Raw genomic sequence first — 19,045 nt, forward strand, 5'->3', positions numbered from 1 at the left:
CAAAGATGTCAAACACATATAAAATAGGCTACAGCAGACGGAACAAAGCACAGATTGGGAAAGTGGAGTTCTCACTATGAAGAGTGAGGAAAGTATCTTCAGACTTCTAAAAAGAAAATATATAATAGGTTACAGAAGTAGCAGGTGGATAAAGAAGGATCCTCACAGAAATTCTGACATTAAAACCAAAGACTGCTGACTGAGCAATATCACCAACACATTATATTTAGTGCTAAAACATCTCACTGAAATAAGCAATGTGTAGAAGATAAACTTCTAAAAGAAGCTTATAGTAAATGCTACCAGACAGAGTTGCATCAAGCATGGGAATTATTGTGAAGACTAACCATATCAGTACGGTATTTGAAAAATTAATTTTCTCTGCTCTCATCTGTGTTCAAATTCAGACAGATAAATTTGCAATTAAACTGGCCAGACATTTCACTATACTATGAAGTTTGTATTCTGCTAAGTCTATCAAAACCGACAAGGAAGCCAAAAGTTCTGCATATTTGCTAGAACTCATGTAACCTCTTCAGGAAGCTCTGAAGCTATCTGCCTAGCATATCCACAAGTACATTGTACATTCACAAGTACATTGCACACAGGCAATAACATCTAATCATCTAGGTGTAAGGGTCTGTTCTCTAAAAACGTTAACTGAGCCAAAGATTAACTATCAAAATCCACTCTGTAGCTGCCTTCTCTTTTTCTTTTTCACTTCATGTTATTCTAAAAAAAAAAAGAAAACCATCAAAAAACCCACACCTCATCCAGAAAAGAAGCTCTCAAATGTTTACACATGGTAAAAAAACCCAAGCCCACAGCCCACCGAGCAATTCTCTGCTCTTAGGAGAGACAGTGAGCCACAGAACTAGGGGAAGAGTATGAGTGGTAAAAATTTAAGCATTTTTGTTTCTTTCAAAGACTAACTACAAATCATGTAAAAAACAAATATTATAAAGACTTACTTTTGCTAGTCTCTTTAGTATTGAGACACATTGTAAATACCTTTTTTTCTACCTGCCTGCTTCCCATGAAGGTAACTATCTCATGAACCTTTTAAATGCTGGAATCATGTTACACCTGAAGATACTAAAAGTACACGAGACAATTGGCTACCAGAGAGTCAAACTCTGGTTCAAATATACTGGCCAAACACAGTATGGGTATTTCATTCTTACTTTTCTAGAAAGAAAGCATTGCAAAAGCATATTGACAGCAAAAAGGAAGCCCAAGAAAAGAAAAAAGGACTTCAGTGATGTGTTTTTTCGTTGAGCCTTCATTAACAGAAATGATCAAATGACTGAAAGCAGTAATAAAACATTCAGGCTGGAACAGAGTAAAAAGCATGAACTATTTAAAGAAATCAGATGTTTTGCAATGGGCTGGACTTGTTAAAGTTAACCCAGTAATTTAAGAAAACCTGCAAGACAACTTCTGTTGTCAGAGATTCCCTTTCAGTACACATGGAGAACAAGAAAAGCCCTGAAAAAACTGAAAGTGGTCAAAAAGATGCCAGTCTCAGAAGGAGGGGAGTAGAAGTCAGGAAATTAAATAGCAGCCAGTCTAATTTCAAGAAATATCCAGTTACATTGACAGCATATTGCAGTCGCCAACCTCAAGAGTGCAGAGAGCAATACCAAAGCAGAAGAAACTTACTTAGCTCTGCGACAAGAGTAGCAGGTCTTGCTGATAGAGCAGAACTGTGATACATCTAAAACATATTAGGGCTTACAGAACATACAATCATAGAATCCCTGTAAGTAAGCAAACTTGCAGAAATACAGATTTGATAAAACCATTTCAAAGTCCACAGGGAACTGATGCAAACTACAAGATACTTTTATCATTCCTTGCCAAACAGCAAAAAATCCCATGGTATTTAAAAAAAAAAAGTCATCAAAAGCACCAAACTTACCTGAACAATAACTGGCATACATAAGAAGTAATCATTTATAAAAGCTCTTTTGCTATAAAGGACTGAAAATATCAGGATAAGGAAGCGTTAAAGCCAGTTTATGACTCTACCTGTTTAAGGGTTGCTAGTATAAGCTATAGTGTGTACTCTGCAAAGATCTTTATCCTATATCTATCTTTGACCTAAATTTCATCTGGAACACATTTTTACAATTGAAAAGCAGGTATTATGTCTTGGTTTCAGCTAGTATAGTGTTGTGTTTTGGGTTTACTATGAGAATAACATTGATAACACACTGATTTGTTAGTTTTTGCATTGTAAGTGAAGGACTTCTCAGTTTCCCACGTTCTGCCAGTGAGGAGGTGCACAAGGAGCTGAGAGGAAGCATGGTTAGGACAGCTGACTTGAATTAGCTAAAGGGCTATTCTGTACTATAGGATGTCATACCCACAAACTCCCCTGACAAACTGAGGGGAGGAGTTGGCCAGGAACAGGGGGTCACTGCTCAGGGACTGGCTGGGCACCAATCAGCAGGGCGGTGAGCAACTGCATTGCGCATCAGTTATCTATCATTGGTTTTATTTCTCTCCCTTTTTTAATCTTCCTTTTAATTACAATTATTCTTGTTGTTGCTGATGTTATTATTATTGTTATCATATGTTATTTTATTTCAATTATTAGACTGTTCTTATCACATCTCAAGTTCTACATTTTTTCCAATTCTTATCCCCACTTCACCAGGTTGGAGGAGGAGTTAGAAAGCAGCTGTGTGGTGCTTAGTCGCTGGCTGGGGTAAAACCATAACATATTAGTAATAACAGGTATTAAATAAGAGTGAGTGTGATAATGTTTGATTAATTGTTAGATATTTTACTGTAGCATTTACTTACTCCCATAGAGAAATTATTTAATGAATAGGAAGAAAAAAATAAATAAATTTGTGTAAAGAACAAGTCTCTCCTTAAATGCCTTCCTCCAAAAAATGTTGTAATTATGTTCAATGGTTTGGCTGAATCCAATGGCAAACCTCTGCTAAGCCTTCCATTTTAGTGGGAAGAAGAGACTATGAAGTAATTAAGTAAATTAGAAGTATAAACTACCTAAGCTAATTATCTAAGTCAAAAGTTTGACATTTAAATTGCAAGAGAGACTTTTTAAGGTGTCTGATCTCATTGTGAGCTCAAAAACATGTAGTTATTTCAGTTATCCAACAGAACCTCTGACCAAAATGACTGATTAGCTGCCATTTATGGTGCAGATAGTTGACAATTATAATCATCCACTTTAAGTTTAAATAAAAAACAAAAAAACAATAAATTCCATAATTTGTTTCCAGAACAGAAAGTTCTGCAGATCACACCAATAACTTTTAAAACTGAGCTTCTCCAGACGTAATATGTAACACTGGAATGGTTTTGATATAATACAGATGTACAATAGGAAAAATTTTAGTTTTGATTCTTCTATGAGCAAATGCAAATTCTCCTGAAAAAATCCTGACCTTAAAGGAGAAGGTAGTGTTTGCAAGACTTGGAAAAAATAAGATTATTTGAAAAGGTTCTGGCAGTCAAACAGTCTACAGCAGCTTTGACATACCAACTGCGCTACCAAGAATTTGATGCACACCAATGGAGACGAAAAGCATACTGACCCCAGATGTTTACTTATGACAGGATAGCTCTATCACCTCTGTTTATGAAACTGCAATTAATAGCTTCTGTAATATCATGAGAATAAAGTAGAAGATAAACACTGTTCAAAGAAAGCACAACCCCTTATTGTATTCAAAGGCTATCTGAAAATAGTCCAACTAACTTCAAGTAGTTGCTTAATATACAATAACTTTTAACTAGAAACATACCAAAAGTAGTAAGTCAGTTTTTTTCCCTCCCCCTTACACTTAAACATATCTAGCATTTTCTGTAACCTGATGCTGAAAATGATCAGTAAAGCGAAACAAAACAGCACACTGCCTTTCTAAATATGATGTAAATGTGTTGAGGTTTAAAAATGGTACTTTTCAATATTCCTACTACACTTTAAGTTGAAAGATTAGTATTTTCATGCTGAGGTGCACCAAGGTGACTTAGCCCCTAAGAAACTAAATGGAATGTAAACAATATAAGCTACTACAATGACCATGACACAAGATATGTTGAAGAGAGCAGATCATTAAAAACTAAACAATAAATCATCTTGAGAAACCAAGCTATTAATTTTCCATTCATTTACAGTCCTTTGCTGGCAAGTGATACCTTTACAGCATTAGGAAGTTCCATGCAAGGGATCCTTAAACTTGCTAAGACTTACATTTCACACACATCCCACTGGTCCCAAGGCTTAGTTGATTAGCATTGCCCTGCAGTAGGCATGAGGTTTCTGATTGAAAGTGTGGATCCTGCTCTTTGTCAGAAGCACATCACGAATCTCAGCTGGGTCAGTCTCATTGACTTCAGTAACAGACTTCAATAAAATTTGCACAGAAGCTTCTAGGATATTTGCATTTCATTTGTTTCTTACTGTTCCAAGTCAAAAGGTAGACTTCTTACATAAAAAAAATTCCAGAAGCTAGCAAATTTATTTTACTATCTTGTTTAGCCTAATAAAACAAGGAAAGCTTCTATCAGAAATCATTGTCTGCTGACAGACAACTGAGAAAATAAATCGTTAACTATGCTTCAAAAAATAAATAACAAATGGTCCTCCTCAGAAAAGCACACCAGAGACTTCCACACCCTTGAGAACTCCAACTGCTATCTAACAAAAACGTGCAAGCCAAGCAGGTCTGGTCACACACATTCATAATGCAGCATTTTTCTTATTCAAAGAAAGATTTTCAGGAGGGGCTGCTGCCAAAATGTCTTGGAAAACAGGCATGAAGGAAAAAAAAAAATGTTCCTCCCATTATTCCTTATTTATACAGCTAAAAACTACATTTTCCATCCATCCACCATCAATCTCCCAGGTGCTCGGCAGTGACTCTGCAGACATCTGCACTTCTCCAGGACTAGGAATCAGCCCAAGTTTTGGGTGCCCAGCAAGAAGAATCTAAAGTGACTGAGATGGCTCAGTGACTGCCCAAAGAGAGACAAAGCAATTGCCAAAACCGAGAAATAAAATATTCAAAGAAACAAGCAAGAAAAGTTCAGTAAAGCGTTCCAGTCTACTTGGGTAATAAAGTCAAACAAAAAAAAGTTGTATTAAGAGCTCTAAATGAATAATGTCAGGAAGCAAAATAGCTTCAGAAGTCCTACTGTATTTTCAAAGTGCTTGTCATGTCATCACTTTCTTTTGTATGCACAGAGTTCTCTTCCCTCGACAAGCAATTTACACAACACCTTTAACATTTGTATATGTTACATCTTTTCAAAGAGAGGGAGAAAAAACCCACACAGTTTATTTTCTTTTTCTTCAGGCTTCTTTTTCTTGGAAGGAGCAGGAGACCAAGTAAGGATTGTAAGAGTTGCAGAAATTACCTTTGGTCAGACAAAACTTCACCAAGAATTACAGCTCACAGCTACCATTTCAGCAAGGATCTTACCTATGTCTTTTAGAAGCAGCAGCATGTGCTAGGCATTGCCATGTCAAACAACAAATTCCACAGACTATACTCTCCAGAGCTTGCCACTGGTATGCCAAATCAGGATGTATATATCCCCACTAAGTAATGCAAGACTGTGCTGTGACAAAATTTTAAGTAAAACTGAATTGTTTATTTCCAGAACTGATACTAGTGTAACTAACTGTAACATTCCACAGCATCAAAGGGCCAAAGCCAAAGTAGGCTGGAAAGTCATGCATGAAGAAAAAGATTGTTCCTTCCATTATTCCTTATTTCTACAGCTGAGAACTCTACATTTTCCATCTCTGCACCATCAATCTCTAACCTGCTGTCTCTGTCAAAAGACATATACTTTATGGATGAAAAGCCCAAGAGCTAAAGACAGAATCTAAAAAACATTAATCAACACTTCTTTATACCAGTAACTCCTTCCATCTACTCTGCTATACATTGCATTGCGATGCTTATACACTTCACCACAGTGATTTACTTCCTACTGCTGTCCAACACAGAAACAAACTCCATTCTAAATCTCAGTTTTTACTGAGCAAGCCAGTTTGCCATGAAATATTTACGATTAGTCCATGGCTATTTATCACAAAAATCCCATTTTTGGAAGCAGCAGTATCACTCAAGGCAGCTATTTGCATACATGGGACATTCACAAACACCATCTAGGTAATGGCAGTACCATGACTAAGTTACATTTGGTGAAGATAAGGAAGCTGCTTAGAGACAGATAAAGCAAGGACTGAAAAATTTCCCTTCTGAATCATGAAGTATCCTAGGTCACAGAAATCTGGTCACGCAACAATTTCACATAACTTACTATAGGAAAGAAAATGAAGCCAGTTTCATTAACCACTAGGCCCCTTTAATTTATTTTTAACTAAATCTATTTCATTTATATATCAAAAGAAATTTTAGACCAAAGCCATAGCTGGGCAAAACCTCATTATTGGTATACAGTTTTAACTAGGAAGCATATTTAAAGCAGTAACATCTTCAGAACATGCTTGTTCAGTCATGTAAAGAGTTAAGTCCCTTCATCACTGTGATCACAAAGTCACTTCATCATTGTCATTCTGATTACATCATACTAAATATCAAAATCAAAAAGACACTAAAATTACAAACGTATTTTTTGTACCATAAATACAAGGAGTGGTGACGTTTAGTGGTTATTGTTTAGGGGGTTTTGTTCACTATAATGTTTACTATTACACCAGTGTAGGTGCAGCATATGGACAGTGAACAATATTTATCACAGCTGATGTGTTGCAATATTACCCTATGGTGAAGTTAACATGACTGAATACATATTCTATCTCAGTTATTTCCTATACACAGTCTACAACAATCTAAACTGCATGGAGACTTGCTGCAGCTTATTAAGTACAGTTGGCTTTGCTATGAAGTATTAGATTGAAAAGTAATTCAGCTATAGTTTAAGTACTGCTTAGAGAGGACATGGACCCCCCAGAAGAAGCAGGATGTATGTGATGTTTAAAGGAGGGATAAAGGGAAGTGGAGAGGAAGCGCTTCAAATGGCTACAACATTTTCACTCAGTAGCTGTGAGAAAGTCAACCCTCTCAGTGGTCCAACTGAGAACCAGAACAGTACTTCTCTCTAAAGTATGGTAAATATACCATAAGTACAGCATATATTAAAAGACCACACACTTCTTTCATTGTAATAATAGGAAAGTATAAACTTAGAATTAAGGAGCTCCATAAGGTCCTACTAGGAATACCTTTAATTGACCTCCACACTCTTCATAGAGAAGATGCTACAAAGATATGAGAAAGAACGTTAAAGTAGCTGGGCTTTACTTTGCTAGGAGTGCAATCCCCTTTCCACTTTGCTTTTCCTTCACAAAAGAAGATTAAAATTCAGCTTAATAATAAAAGTAGTATCTTAAAAGATATCTGATGAAATTTAGACAGCACTAATTCAGTTCCAAATAGGAACTACAGAAGACCTAAAAAAAAGCTGGAGGAGATCACCTCTAAACTCTCCAACTATTCTACGTAGGCCTTAATCCACTACCTAGGAGACTAAAGAGCCTTGACAAAGATTATACAGCTCAACCGCCACATGCACTGACAGATTAGAGGAACTACTCTGATCTATATGTGACTCTGGTACAGCCTCAGTCACAGATTCAGAACTATCAGACTCAGACTATCTTTATCAAAATAAAACACTGAAAGATGCTGGCATTGGGAACCAAAATGCAACAGAAATTATAGTCCTTAATAAAGTTACCAAGCATAGAAGACAATGCAAAGAAAGAAAATTCCCAATACACCATGAGACTGAACCTCACAACGCAAACATTAATATTTTCAGAATACAATTTACAGTAATCTAAGTGAAGAGAATTTTAAGAGTGGTCCAGAAAAGTCCATACAATCATGAAAAACACCTATTTTGTGACACCGTAAAATCATGAATTTCATAAACTCTTAATATTAAGCAAACAATAAAAACAATCAGAAGACTTTTTCTTCTTCATGAATCAAAAAGTAAAAACTTTCCATTTATAGCATAAGTCCAGCATAAGTTCACAAGATATTAATAAGCTCCAAGGAATGCCTTCAAGCTAACCATAGCTAGCAAAATTTCCTTCCTCCTTTCAAATTAATTAAAAATTAATTCCATAACCTGTCATTTTTCCATAACCTTTAATTAATTTGTCTGCAACATCTTTCTATAATTAATTTTTCTTTCTGAACACGCTGCCTTTCAGATGAATATCAATATGACTAGCCTTTCTGCTTTATAGAGGCCTAGAGTGACTAGTTATCTTATGCTCCCTCTACTGACTCTATAAGAAATGTCCCCTTCTCTCAAAGAAACGTTTACGATAACAACTTAAGGAATTAAAAAGGCATGAAGTACAATTCTGTAGAGTGTAAGTTCCCTGTGAAAGTCAGAGTAGAGTACTTGTCTTCTGCTTCTTTCTAAGGCCTTAGTGAATAAAACTTTCCTGTAGCATCTGTGGAATTAATTACTATACAAGCCATTTATGATAGTCAGGAAATTTCTTCATAATGTTTCAAGGGGTTTAAGTTTAGGTGGAAAAAACCCTACAAAATTCCATTTTTGTGTAGTTCTAAGTAGTTTTTCTTTATAAGCTCTGCTGCACAGTTGAATCCACAAAATCTGCCTGAAGTCTCCCATTTAACTCTTTGCAATCTGATGTGAAGGACAGTAATCTACTACCAGTGTATACAAGCACCATATTTAATTTTCACATTTTGCAAACTACTCATTAGTGGACAATGGGCTATAATTTATAAAAGGAAGTTACCCAAAATATAGAAATCACTTAACAAAGGATTTGCATACTACTTCTACTATTTTGTAAGGTAAATGATGGCTTAGTGTTTTGCTATTCTTTTACTGAAGAAAAACTAGTCATCTACTGAATTGTTTTGGTTTGGTGTGTTTGTTTTTTTTAATAAAACATATAATCTTCCTTATAAGGAAAGGCTGCAGCAACTGGGGTTGCTTAGCGTAGAGAAGAGGAGACTGTGGTGGAGGTCTCATTAATGTTTACAAATATCTAAATGGTGGATGTCAGGAAGCTGAGGCCTTTTTCTTTTGTAATGGAAAGAAACTGGAACACAAAAAAGTTCCATTTAAACATCGAGGAACCAACGAGGAGGGGTGTGCTGCTGGACCTGATCCCTGGTTGGGGATGTGAAGGTTGGAGGCAACCTCGGCTGCAGTGACCATGAGATGGTAGAGTTCAAGATCCTGTGTGGGTGGAAGAGGCAGGACACAAAGCAGGACCATGACCCTGGATTTCAGGCGGATCGATTTTGGCTTCTTCAAAGATCTATTTGGATGGATCTCATAGGATATGATTCTAGAAGACAGAAGTGCCCATGAGAGCTGCTCGATCTTCAAGCACCACTTCATCCAAACCCAGGATCAGTGTGTCCCAATGCGCAAGAAAGGAAGAAAAGGAGGTAGGAGGCCTCCATGGATGAGCAACGATCTGTTGGGACAACTCAGGCAAAATGCAGCCATCTATGAGAGGTGGAAACAGGGGCTGGCTTCTTGGGAAGAGTATAGGAACTGGCCAGGGCATGCAGGGGTGCAACTAGGAAGGCTAGACCCCTTCTAGAATTACATTTAGCCAGGGAAGTTAAGGACAGCAATAAGGCATTTCTCAAGTACATCAGCAGCAGAAGGATGGCGAGGGAGAATGTGGGCCCACTGCTAAACACTGATGGTGTCCTGGTGTCTGAGGATGCAGAGGAGGTCAAAGTACTGAATGCCTTCTTTGCTTCAGTCTTTATGGCCAAGGCTGACCCTTGGGAAAGTCAAGTCCGGCAAAGATAAAAGGATGGCCTGAGGACATCAAGACAACAGGACTTGCCCTGGGTGGAAGAGGTTAAAGACTTGTTGGCCAACCTTAAGGCTCATAACTCAATGGGTCCTGATGGGATGCATTCGAGAGTGCTGAGGGAGCTGGCTGATATGATTGCTAAGTCTCTCTCCATCATTTTTGAACAATCATGGAGGACAGGTGAGGTGCCTGAGGACTGGAGAAAGGCCAATGTCATGCCAGTCTTCAAAAAGGGCAAGAAGGATGACCCAGGAAACTACAGGCCGGTCAGCCTCACCTCCATCCCTGGAAAGGTGTTGGAACAGGTCATCCTGAATGTTATCACTGAACATACGAAGGAAAAGATGGTTATCAGAGGGAGTCAACATGGATTCACCAAGGGGAAATCCTGTTTGACCAACCTGATAGCCTTCTATGACTGCATAACCAGCTGGCTAGATGAAGGGAGAGCACTGGATGTCATCTACCTTGACTTCAGCAAGGCTTTTGACACTGTGTCCCATAACATCCTCATCAGAAAGCTCAGGCAGAGTGGCTTGAATGAGTGGGCAGTGAGGTGGATCGAGAGCTGGCTGAATGACAGAGCCCAGAGGGTGGTGATCAATGGCACAGAATCAAGCTGGAGGCCCATGGCCTGTGGAGTTCCACAGGGACCGGTTCTGGGTCCAGTCTCATTCAACATCTTCATCAACGACCTGGATGAGGGGACAGAGTGTACCCTCAGCAAGTTTGCTGATGACACCAAAATGGGTGTACTGGCTGATTCCCCAGAAGGCTGTGCTGCCATTCAGTGAGATCGCAACCGGCTTGAGAGTTGGGCAGAGAGGAACCTCCTGAGGTTCAACAAGGACAAGTGCAGAGTCCTGCATCTGGGAAGAAACAACCCCATGCACTGCTGAAGAGCAGCTCTGCAGAGAGAAACCTGGGAGTCCTGATTGATAATAAACTAAACATGAGGCAGCAATGTGCCCTCGTGGCCAAGAAGGCCAATGGCATCGTGGGATGCATCAAGAAGAGTGTGGCCAGCAGGTCAAGGGAGGTTCTTCTCCCTCTCTACTCTGCCCTGGTGAGGCCTCATCTGGAGTACTGTGTCCAGTTCTGGGCTCCTCAGCTCAAGAGGGACAGGGAAGTGCTGGAGAGAGTCCAGTGCAGGGCCACCAAGATGATCAGGGGACTGGAACATCTTTCATATGAGGAAAGGCTGCGGGAACTGGGGCTGTTTAGTCTGGAGGAGATTTAGGGGTGATCTTATTAACATTTACAAACATCTAAAGGGTTGGCGTCAGGAGTTTGGGACATCCCTTTTTGCTATTGTAGCTAGCAAGAGGACAAAGGGTAATAGGATGAAGCTGGAACACGAAAAGTTCCACGTAAATGTAAGTAAAAAGCTATTTTACTGTGAGGGTGAGGGAGCAGTGGAATAGGCTGCCCAGAGGGGTTGTAGAGTCTCCTTCCTTGGAAGTCTTCAAGACTCGCCTGAACATGTTCCTATGCAACCTGATCTAGGTGAATCTGCTTCTGCAGGGTGGTTGGACTAGATGATTTCTAAAGGTCCCTTCTAACCCTACCATTCTATGATTCGATGATATGGAAAAACTATTTCAATGTGAGGGTGAGAGAGCCCTGGCACAGGCTGCCCAGGGAGGTTGTGGAGTGTCCTTCTCTACAGGCTTTCAAAACCTGCCTGGACGTGTTCCTGTGTGACCCGATCCAGGTGAACCTGCTTTGGCAGGGAGGCATGGACTAGATGATCTCTAAAGGTCCCTTCCAATCCCTACCATTCTGTGATTCTGTGTTTGTGATATAATTTAATAAGGATAATACCAGAATATCTCTATTACATGAGTTATAATATAAGATTTAAAATACGTATTTTTGTTGCTAAACTTAGCAAAAGCTGTTAAACTAGTTTTATATTTGAAAAATGATTTAATACAAAAATGATACCTACCTCAAGATATTCCATGAAACTAAGTCTTTGACATTACAGACACTGTATATGAAGAGAGTTAAAAATCCGAAAGCCATGATGAAATACAATTCTCAAATTGTCTACACCTTTATTCCATTGAGGTACTTACCAGATCAATCAGACTCTCTTGGATTCTGTTCAGTGTGGTGCGTAATCTGCTGCTACTGAGGCCTAGTCCTGTTGATTCAAACTGAAAGAAATATATTCTATTTATACCGGGGAAGGAAAACTCATTGGTATAAATTTTACAGTGATGCTGCAAAATTTTACTTTGTAAACACTAGCTACGATTTACTTACATTAATGTTTTTAGTCCTTAATCGCAATCATACCAAATTAAAAGAAAATCAAACCAGGTCACAGCACTCAACACTGTATTAGTGTGAAGAATGGCCTAAATAACTTCCATGAAAATGACAGTTTACTATTTATATCAATAAACAAGCAGTACCCTTTTTTGTTATCATACTGTATTACTGTATGGGTGATAAGCCCAGAACAGTGCGCCATGGTGCCCTCACTGAGACCTGCATGCACACTATACCCAAGTTAAATGGTCTTGACTTCTTTCTCAAGTCATACAATTTCTTGTAATTCCTTATTAAATATTTAACTTGCATATGTAAATTTATATCCATTGATCTTTACAAAAGCCATTATTACTTAATGCTTATAAAGATCTACCTGATAAAAGTGCCATCTTCATGTTCATGACTCAAAAGTATTATGGGGGCAGATGTTCATCTGGGATAAATCAATATAGCTACACCAATTTCATGGTAAATGAAACAAATTACACCACCTGAGGGTCTGATTTGACATGCTTAATTAATATAGCTATTTATCTTCTACTTATAATTTTAAAAAACCAAGAACAAATTAAGATAGCTAAGAGACACACATTCACATCAAGAAACTAAGTATTTCAATACAGTTCTGGTATGTGATTCACATGAAAATGTAATCTACTGAACAATATTTAGAGTGCTGTTGTACATGGTATCATCAGACTTCCTTTCAGTGCACTCAATCAGGGAAGGAAGCACTCAAGCTGATGTCATTCCATCCACTCCTTTTAAATATAAAAAGGTATAATTTAGGTCCTGATTTACTGTGGGTAGTGTTTCTAAGAAAGCAAATGTCTTCAAATGTCCATCTGTCTGAACCAATATGTAATGAAAATTTGTATCTTAGCTGAATTCCCACTGCAAGCACATTCTGCTGAAATTTAGAACCTGATCTAGGAGACAGAAATCACTATTGTAGAGTCCACGTGGGACAAAAAGAAGTATTCATGCCTTTGTAAGTAAGCCTTTTTACAAAAAAAAAAAAAAAATTGGATGTCACATTTTTACTGTAAAAGTATCAGTTCTGAACAGCCTTTGATTTTGCAGGTATATGGGTGAAAAAAAAAAGTAACTTTTTTCCCTTTAAGAAACACTTCCTTAATTCTCTTTTTTTACCTCCATAACCTCATATAGTAGTTTCAAGACATAGCCATATAAAGACTGCAAATTCAAGATCGGCTATTCATCCTGTTAAACTACGAACAAAAGGAAAAAAAATACCCTGCTTAACGAGGAAAAAGATCACTATTTACAAGTATTTTCAGCTGTTAAATTTCTTTTTAAGAAATTTGCACCTCCACCATCATAGTCTGCCACTGATTCTCTTTCTGCCTTCCAATTACTAATGTTCAATAGCTATCAGGAACTTTCACTTATTCTATAGTGATATATTTTTTCCTAAAAATGGCATTTTCACATTTGAAACATATCTACATTAAAAAAAAAAAAAGATTAAAAAGTAGCTTAATTTTCCATAAAACATCACATATCAAGAGTCAGGCAATCAGTTATAGCCTGAAGTTAGAATTGTGCATCCAAGCGGGGAGGGGCGGGGGGTGCAAAAATGGCAGGAAAAGCAATAAAAAAAGCAACCAACCAGCCCAAAAAATATTGTTGCTCAGCGTTTTTTCCATAAGGATAGAATCTCATGACTTCACAAAGAATATGTCACTCATCAGTGTAACTGCTTTGCTTCATGGAAGTTTTTGCTGTTTCTCTACGCAACATGGCAGATTCTAGTCTTAGCAGCTCATCAATTTGCAGAATTTAAGTAAGCAGAGCATTACACGATTCACAGAACAATTTTACTCATCATCAGTTCTACATAACTTCTTACAGCTAAACTAATTCTTTTCCATAATAACATCCATTAGTTTCTAATTTGTCATATCTAGTAAAAAAAACCCAACAAACTCAAGTTATTAAAATAATTACAGTACATACTGAATATGGAAAATTCATTTAAAATTCATGTTAGGTTGCTCCATAATTTGATATAAAGATGAAAGGCAGTCTTAACTTGCTTCCCACAAATTAAAAAGGTTTTGAAATTAGTAATTCTGGTCAAAATAGTGTGCAACTTTTGGCAGCAAAGAAACCCAAAAACCGATTATATACAATAATCATTCTAAAGAGGTGTGGAAAGATCAACAACTTAGCATTGTGACTGGACATGGAACTCAACATATATATTTTAAATCCTTGGTTTTCAGTGAACTGGCAATGAACTTTCTTTACGTGTGTACTAACTCACAACATTAGCACAAGTTCACAAGGAATTTCAACCACTTAAAGAATCTCTATGACCAGCACACTTTTAAGGATCTCATTTGATGCTATTTTGTTTACGAAAAATAAAACACTTTTAGTGATCTAAATCACATATCGCCACCTATTTCTCCTTTTAAAAGTTTATAAACACTGTGAGAATGAGGACGTTGAAGCAGCATTACAAGAGGGCTTATTGCATTCATAGGTCCTTTTTAAGCATTGTTTCCCATGAAAAATCATCTGTCAAAATAAAAGTTAGGGATGCTACAAAAACATCACAATTTTACTACCCATCTGCTATGATGTTTACCTGCCTAGCACTGTGCTGTTCTCTGTTAGAATTAGGGAGTGAGGAACTCGATATAAGCTTTAAAAAGACAAGACAGGAGGTGCAAAAAATAAAAATAAACGCAACACAATACGAATACCAGAGCAGTCGACTAATGAAAATTAATTATATGAACAAAAACCAAAACAAAACCAAAAAGACCCACCCATCTTCTGAACACAAATTGCAAATACATTTGTCCTGCCAAAGATAGCAACTCAAAACCATTTAGAACCATATGTTGAGTCTAAAAATCCATTACAATCTGCCAATAGATGATGATGAATTTGGAACCTCACAGTATTATTACTTTTGGAGTAATTTTCTCCAAGAAAAGAAAAAAATTGTTTTTACACACAGCATTTCATAAATGTTTTAAGATAATTCTGTTAAAAGTTGATCTATGTTATGTACAAACATGGTCAACAAGCATTTATTTCAACTACAAGATCACTCAAATCCTTGTTTGCATTAATGCTTCTAGTTTGACAGAAGAATAGTAAGATCTGAAAAAAATGCATTCCAGACTTCTTAAACCCGAGTTACTACTTAACTTTCACAGGCCCTTTCTCCTCTTTCTTCTGCTATTCTTAAAGTTAGAGAAATATATACAGGAAAGTGAAATAATTTCATACTCTCTAGGCTCCAAATCACCCCTTCTTCTTCCCATTGTTCCCCACTTTCTGCCACTACTTTTAGGTATTTTAGGTTGTCTTTCCTCCTTATCAAACTACTGCTTGAAAAACAGTACAGAACCTATCCAAAAACATAACAGGATTCATATTCCAGTGATAATGATGCTTGCAGTGCTTATCCTCCTTATTACTGATCTACTCAGTCTTTTCATACTCCTGCATTCAAATCCATTCCTTGTCACTAATTTTCATGGGGATTACATATTAGGTAGCATTTTAAGCAAAGAGATCTCTTCTGTATTCTCATTCTATGTGTGCAGTGATACGTGGAAATAAATAATGTTTCTACCTACCGTGTCATTTCGGCCAAAAAACGTATAAACTGCATACAAATAGTAATCGAAGAGCTGGGACATGAAGTGGATCACATCAAATGCAATTGGTTTCAGAATATTCATCATCTGCATGTATTTCCCTTTAAAAATTAAATACAGAAGATCAGTTTCCTCCGTACAAATTCTACAAAGCATGTTGCGTTTGACAAATTCAAAACCAGCTTTACAAAGTTTATTATTTAGCCTTGAATACTGATTAAGAACAACTCAGTAGCATTGCAGAGACTGAGAGGTTTAAAAATAAAGCAAAATATGATGCCTAAAACACAACAAGTGGCTTTAAACTTCTCCAAGTTGATGATAATTCATATCAAAATATCTTGAACCATTCTTGGCCTTCTGGTCTCAAATTCAAAATATAAAACTTTCTAGATCCTCTAGTAGTCTAATAATCCCTAAAATAGTCTCTGGCAAATGGTATAGAGAGGCATTGAAAATTGTATGAATTAATGTGAGTTTACAGATGCCCATACAATTAAAAAAGCACAGTATAAAAATGGTATACCAACTCTAGGAATAATGTATTACACATTGGCAACATAGCATTTCCTGCTGTCCTTCCTTTTATCCTAAGGTAACAAACTCAAATAGTTTTAAAATACATGTTTGAAATGTTTCTAGAGGGACTGACTGACAGGAAAGGAGGATGCCAGGACCCTGGCACATCTAGGGAGAAGAATAATTCCATCTCTTCCTTCCTGTTCTCCACTGCTTTGCATTTGACTTGGGAAATAAAAATTTAAGAAACAAAAAAATCCATCTCAAACAACAACTTAGGACTTTCATCTATACGTTAGCAGAGTTAAACTGAACACAGGATGTGGACTCAGAGGATTTTTTTTCCTTACATGTCTAGTTCACACAGTCTAGTTTTCAATAATTTTGTTTTCCAGAATGAAGAATTGCTTTTTTCATAGAATCATAAAACAGGCATATTTAATGAAAACCCTGATACTGCTGCTGGCTAGTAGCAAAAATGACATACCGTTTGCCCTATTAGTGTCTTAAAACCAAAGAATATTTAATAAGCTTTGGATCATTATAATAACGGACAACAATTTTTGAACCAAAACATAAATGGGGTCCGCCCAGCACATAGGATATAGCAGATCATTTAACAAATTGTCCAGACATGTTTTGAGGTGTCAAGTTGGAAAAAGTTACATGAGGGTGCTAACATAATTTATTTTTCCTGTAGTCAACAACATGATTTTTCAAGGTAATTTCACGCCCAGCAAAGTAATTTACCAATTGATACAGAAAATGTTGTTATAAGCAAAGAAACTGAGCAACTAAGAGACAAAATTAGCTTGTGGTTTCATTCATGCAGTTTTTAAAAATTTTTTGAAGAAATTTCTTGTGTAGTTAGTAAAGATAACAGTAATTTGACAAATACATGATATAGCATTATGCTAGGAATCAAGTAATAACCTCCCATTGTTACTTTCCAAGTTTGTATCTAGTTTAGATTCCCTGCTTGATCACTACACATCTGTACACCAGTTTGCTAACACACACAAGCATACATGTGGTTATTCCTGAAGATTTTACATAGGTTGCAACACTTACATTTGGTAGTTTAGCCCAATTGTTAGTTCTGTGTTGAATTAATGTTTTGACCCACTGCATTATAATAAACTGACAGGCAACTTAAAATTCCTACTTGTCTTCCAAAAAGGGAAATCAAATTCAGGCAATTCCAAACAGCCCAATGTGAATATTTTCAGATGTTTGGGAAACAATAGTACCTTAATCAAAGCACCTTGTTACCTTCCTGTGCGTTATCTGAATATTTTATATTGGCACAGGTTAATTTTTTTTCCCACTTACTCTGTGGTAAGTACATTTTTAAACTCATCTGCAACCTTTACACGATATAATGGTGATGTGTCACATACTAGACAGATTTACAAATATCTCTGCAGCTGGCATGAACAGTTTAGATAATCTCTTAAGTATCTTATGCTTCTCCACTGTACACAGCCCAAGAATTGTCCTCAAAAATCTTCTGGTGCCAAGAACATTTCTCTCTTACTACATCACTCAGCATCTTGAGAAAGTAAGTGTTCCAAAATCCTCTCTTTAACAGGATGTCAACTTTTAAATTCTATGCATTGTTAACTAGTTGCACTAAAGTTCCTGTTTTGGGTGAAAAAGGGGTATATGAGAACATTTCCAAATAGCACTAAAAGCCCAAATTCACATTGTTTTGGAAACTTTCAGAAATACTTCAAACCACTTATAGTTTCAGAAATCAAAGTAGCTTGACTTTCTAGAGGCTCTCCATTAGTGGCTAAAACTGATGAATATTTGCCAGGTTTCTTTTGAAGCATTATCTCCAGCGCTTCTTTTGCACTTGAAGACAGTAATTAAAAAGTACTCTCTATCAGCCTGATCTATATAAATCTGATCATCAAAACAAAAAGGTATGTAATTACACATCCTCCTGAATAGTATATATTTAAGTTTTAGTATATCTATGGTCATTAGTAAAATAATTTCTTAGAGTGACTCACAATTCCATACATGCAGCTTCCTATGACATACATTAGGAGCTAAAACAACACTTTGAAGGAAAATGTGAAAAGCCCATGGCAATTGTATCATTTGGAAAAACTGTATAATTTAGGGTTTTTTTAACTCCCATGAGGTTCTATGCTATGTGATTAATCACTTCAGCTACAAGATTTCTGCTGAGATTTGTCATCACCATTATTATTTTTTTTAAGTTAATGGGTTTTAAAGCAAGCAAAATCTAAGAGTTTCTTCTCAAAAAAAATCACAACAAAAGCAAAAGAGATCCAAAAAGACACTAAAATCCCCTAACTTAAGAAATTCTCATTAAACTATTTCTTAAGTCAGAAAGCTATTTTAATAAGAAATCATCCAGTCAATATGTACAACGGCTTAATCATTAAATATTCTTGTTGATGTATAGGACTTAGGTAAAAATATTCCATACAAATTTAACACAAGATCATTATTCCTTTAGATTTTAAGTCAACAAGTAATGGCTTAATAGATTAATTTATAAGGTTGATTTTCCTAACTGATGTGGTTTACTAACTTGAGGAAAAACCAGATAAATAGAACTTGAAATTCAAATGAAATAATGGCAGCTCTCACTTCAGTTAAACATAACAAGACATTTTTGCAGTTTATAAACACTAAGCTACACTTTGATTTATCTAGTCTTCATACAAACCATACAAGCACACAGAAATAGTTTAAAATGGGTTATGAGCACTGT

General features: G+C 36.6%; 1 protein-coding gene across 5 annotated transcripts in view; it reads right to left on the reverse strand.

Annotated features, from left to right (window-relative positions):
- The window catches only part of VPS50 (VPS50 subunit of EARP/GARPII complex), a 92,962-nt gene that overhangs the window by 12,465 nt on the left and 61,452 nt on the right, over positions 1-19,045 (reverse strand). For all 5 annotated transcript variants that reach the window (XM_061996335.1, XM_061996337.1, XM_061996334.1 and 2 more), the window contains 2 exons: positions 15,754-15,875; positions 11,929-12,009 (listed from right to left, as the gene is read on the reverse strand). In XM_061996335.1, coding sequence (XP_061852319.1) covers positions 11,929-12,009; positions 15,754-15,875 — 203 coding nt within the window. The remainder of the gene's footprint in view (positions 1-11,928; positions 12,010-15,753; positions 15,876-19,045) is intronic.

This window comes from Colius striatus, chromosome 5 (assembly GCF_028858725.1).
Source record: "Colius striatus isolate bColStr4 chromosome 5, bColStr4.1.hap1, whole genome shotgun sequence".
Lineage (NCBI taxonomy): Eukaryota > Metazoa > Chordata > Aves > Coliiformes > Coliidae > Colius > Colius striatus.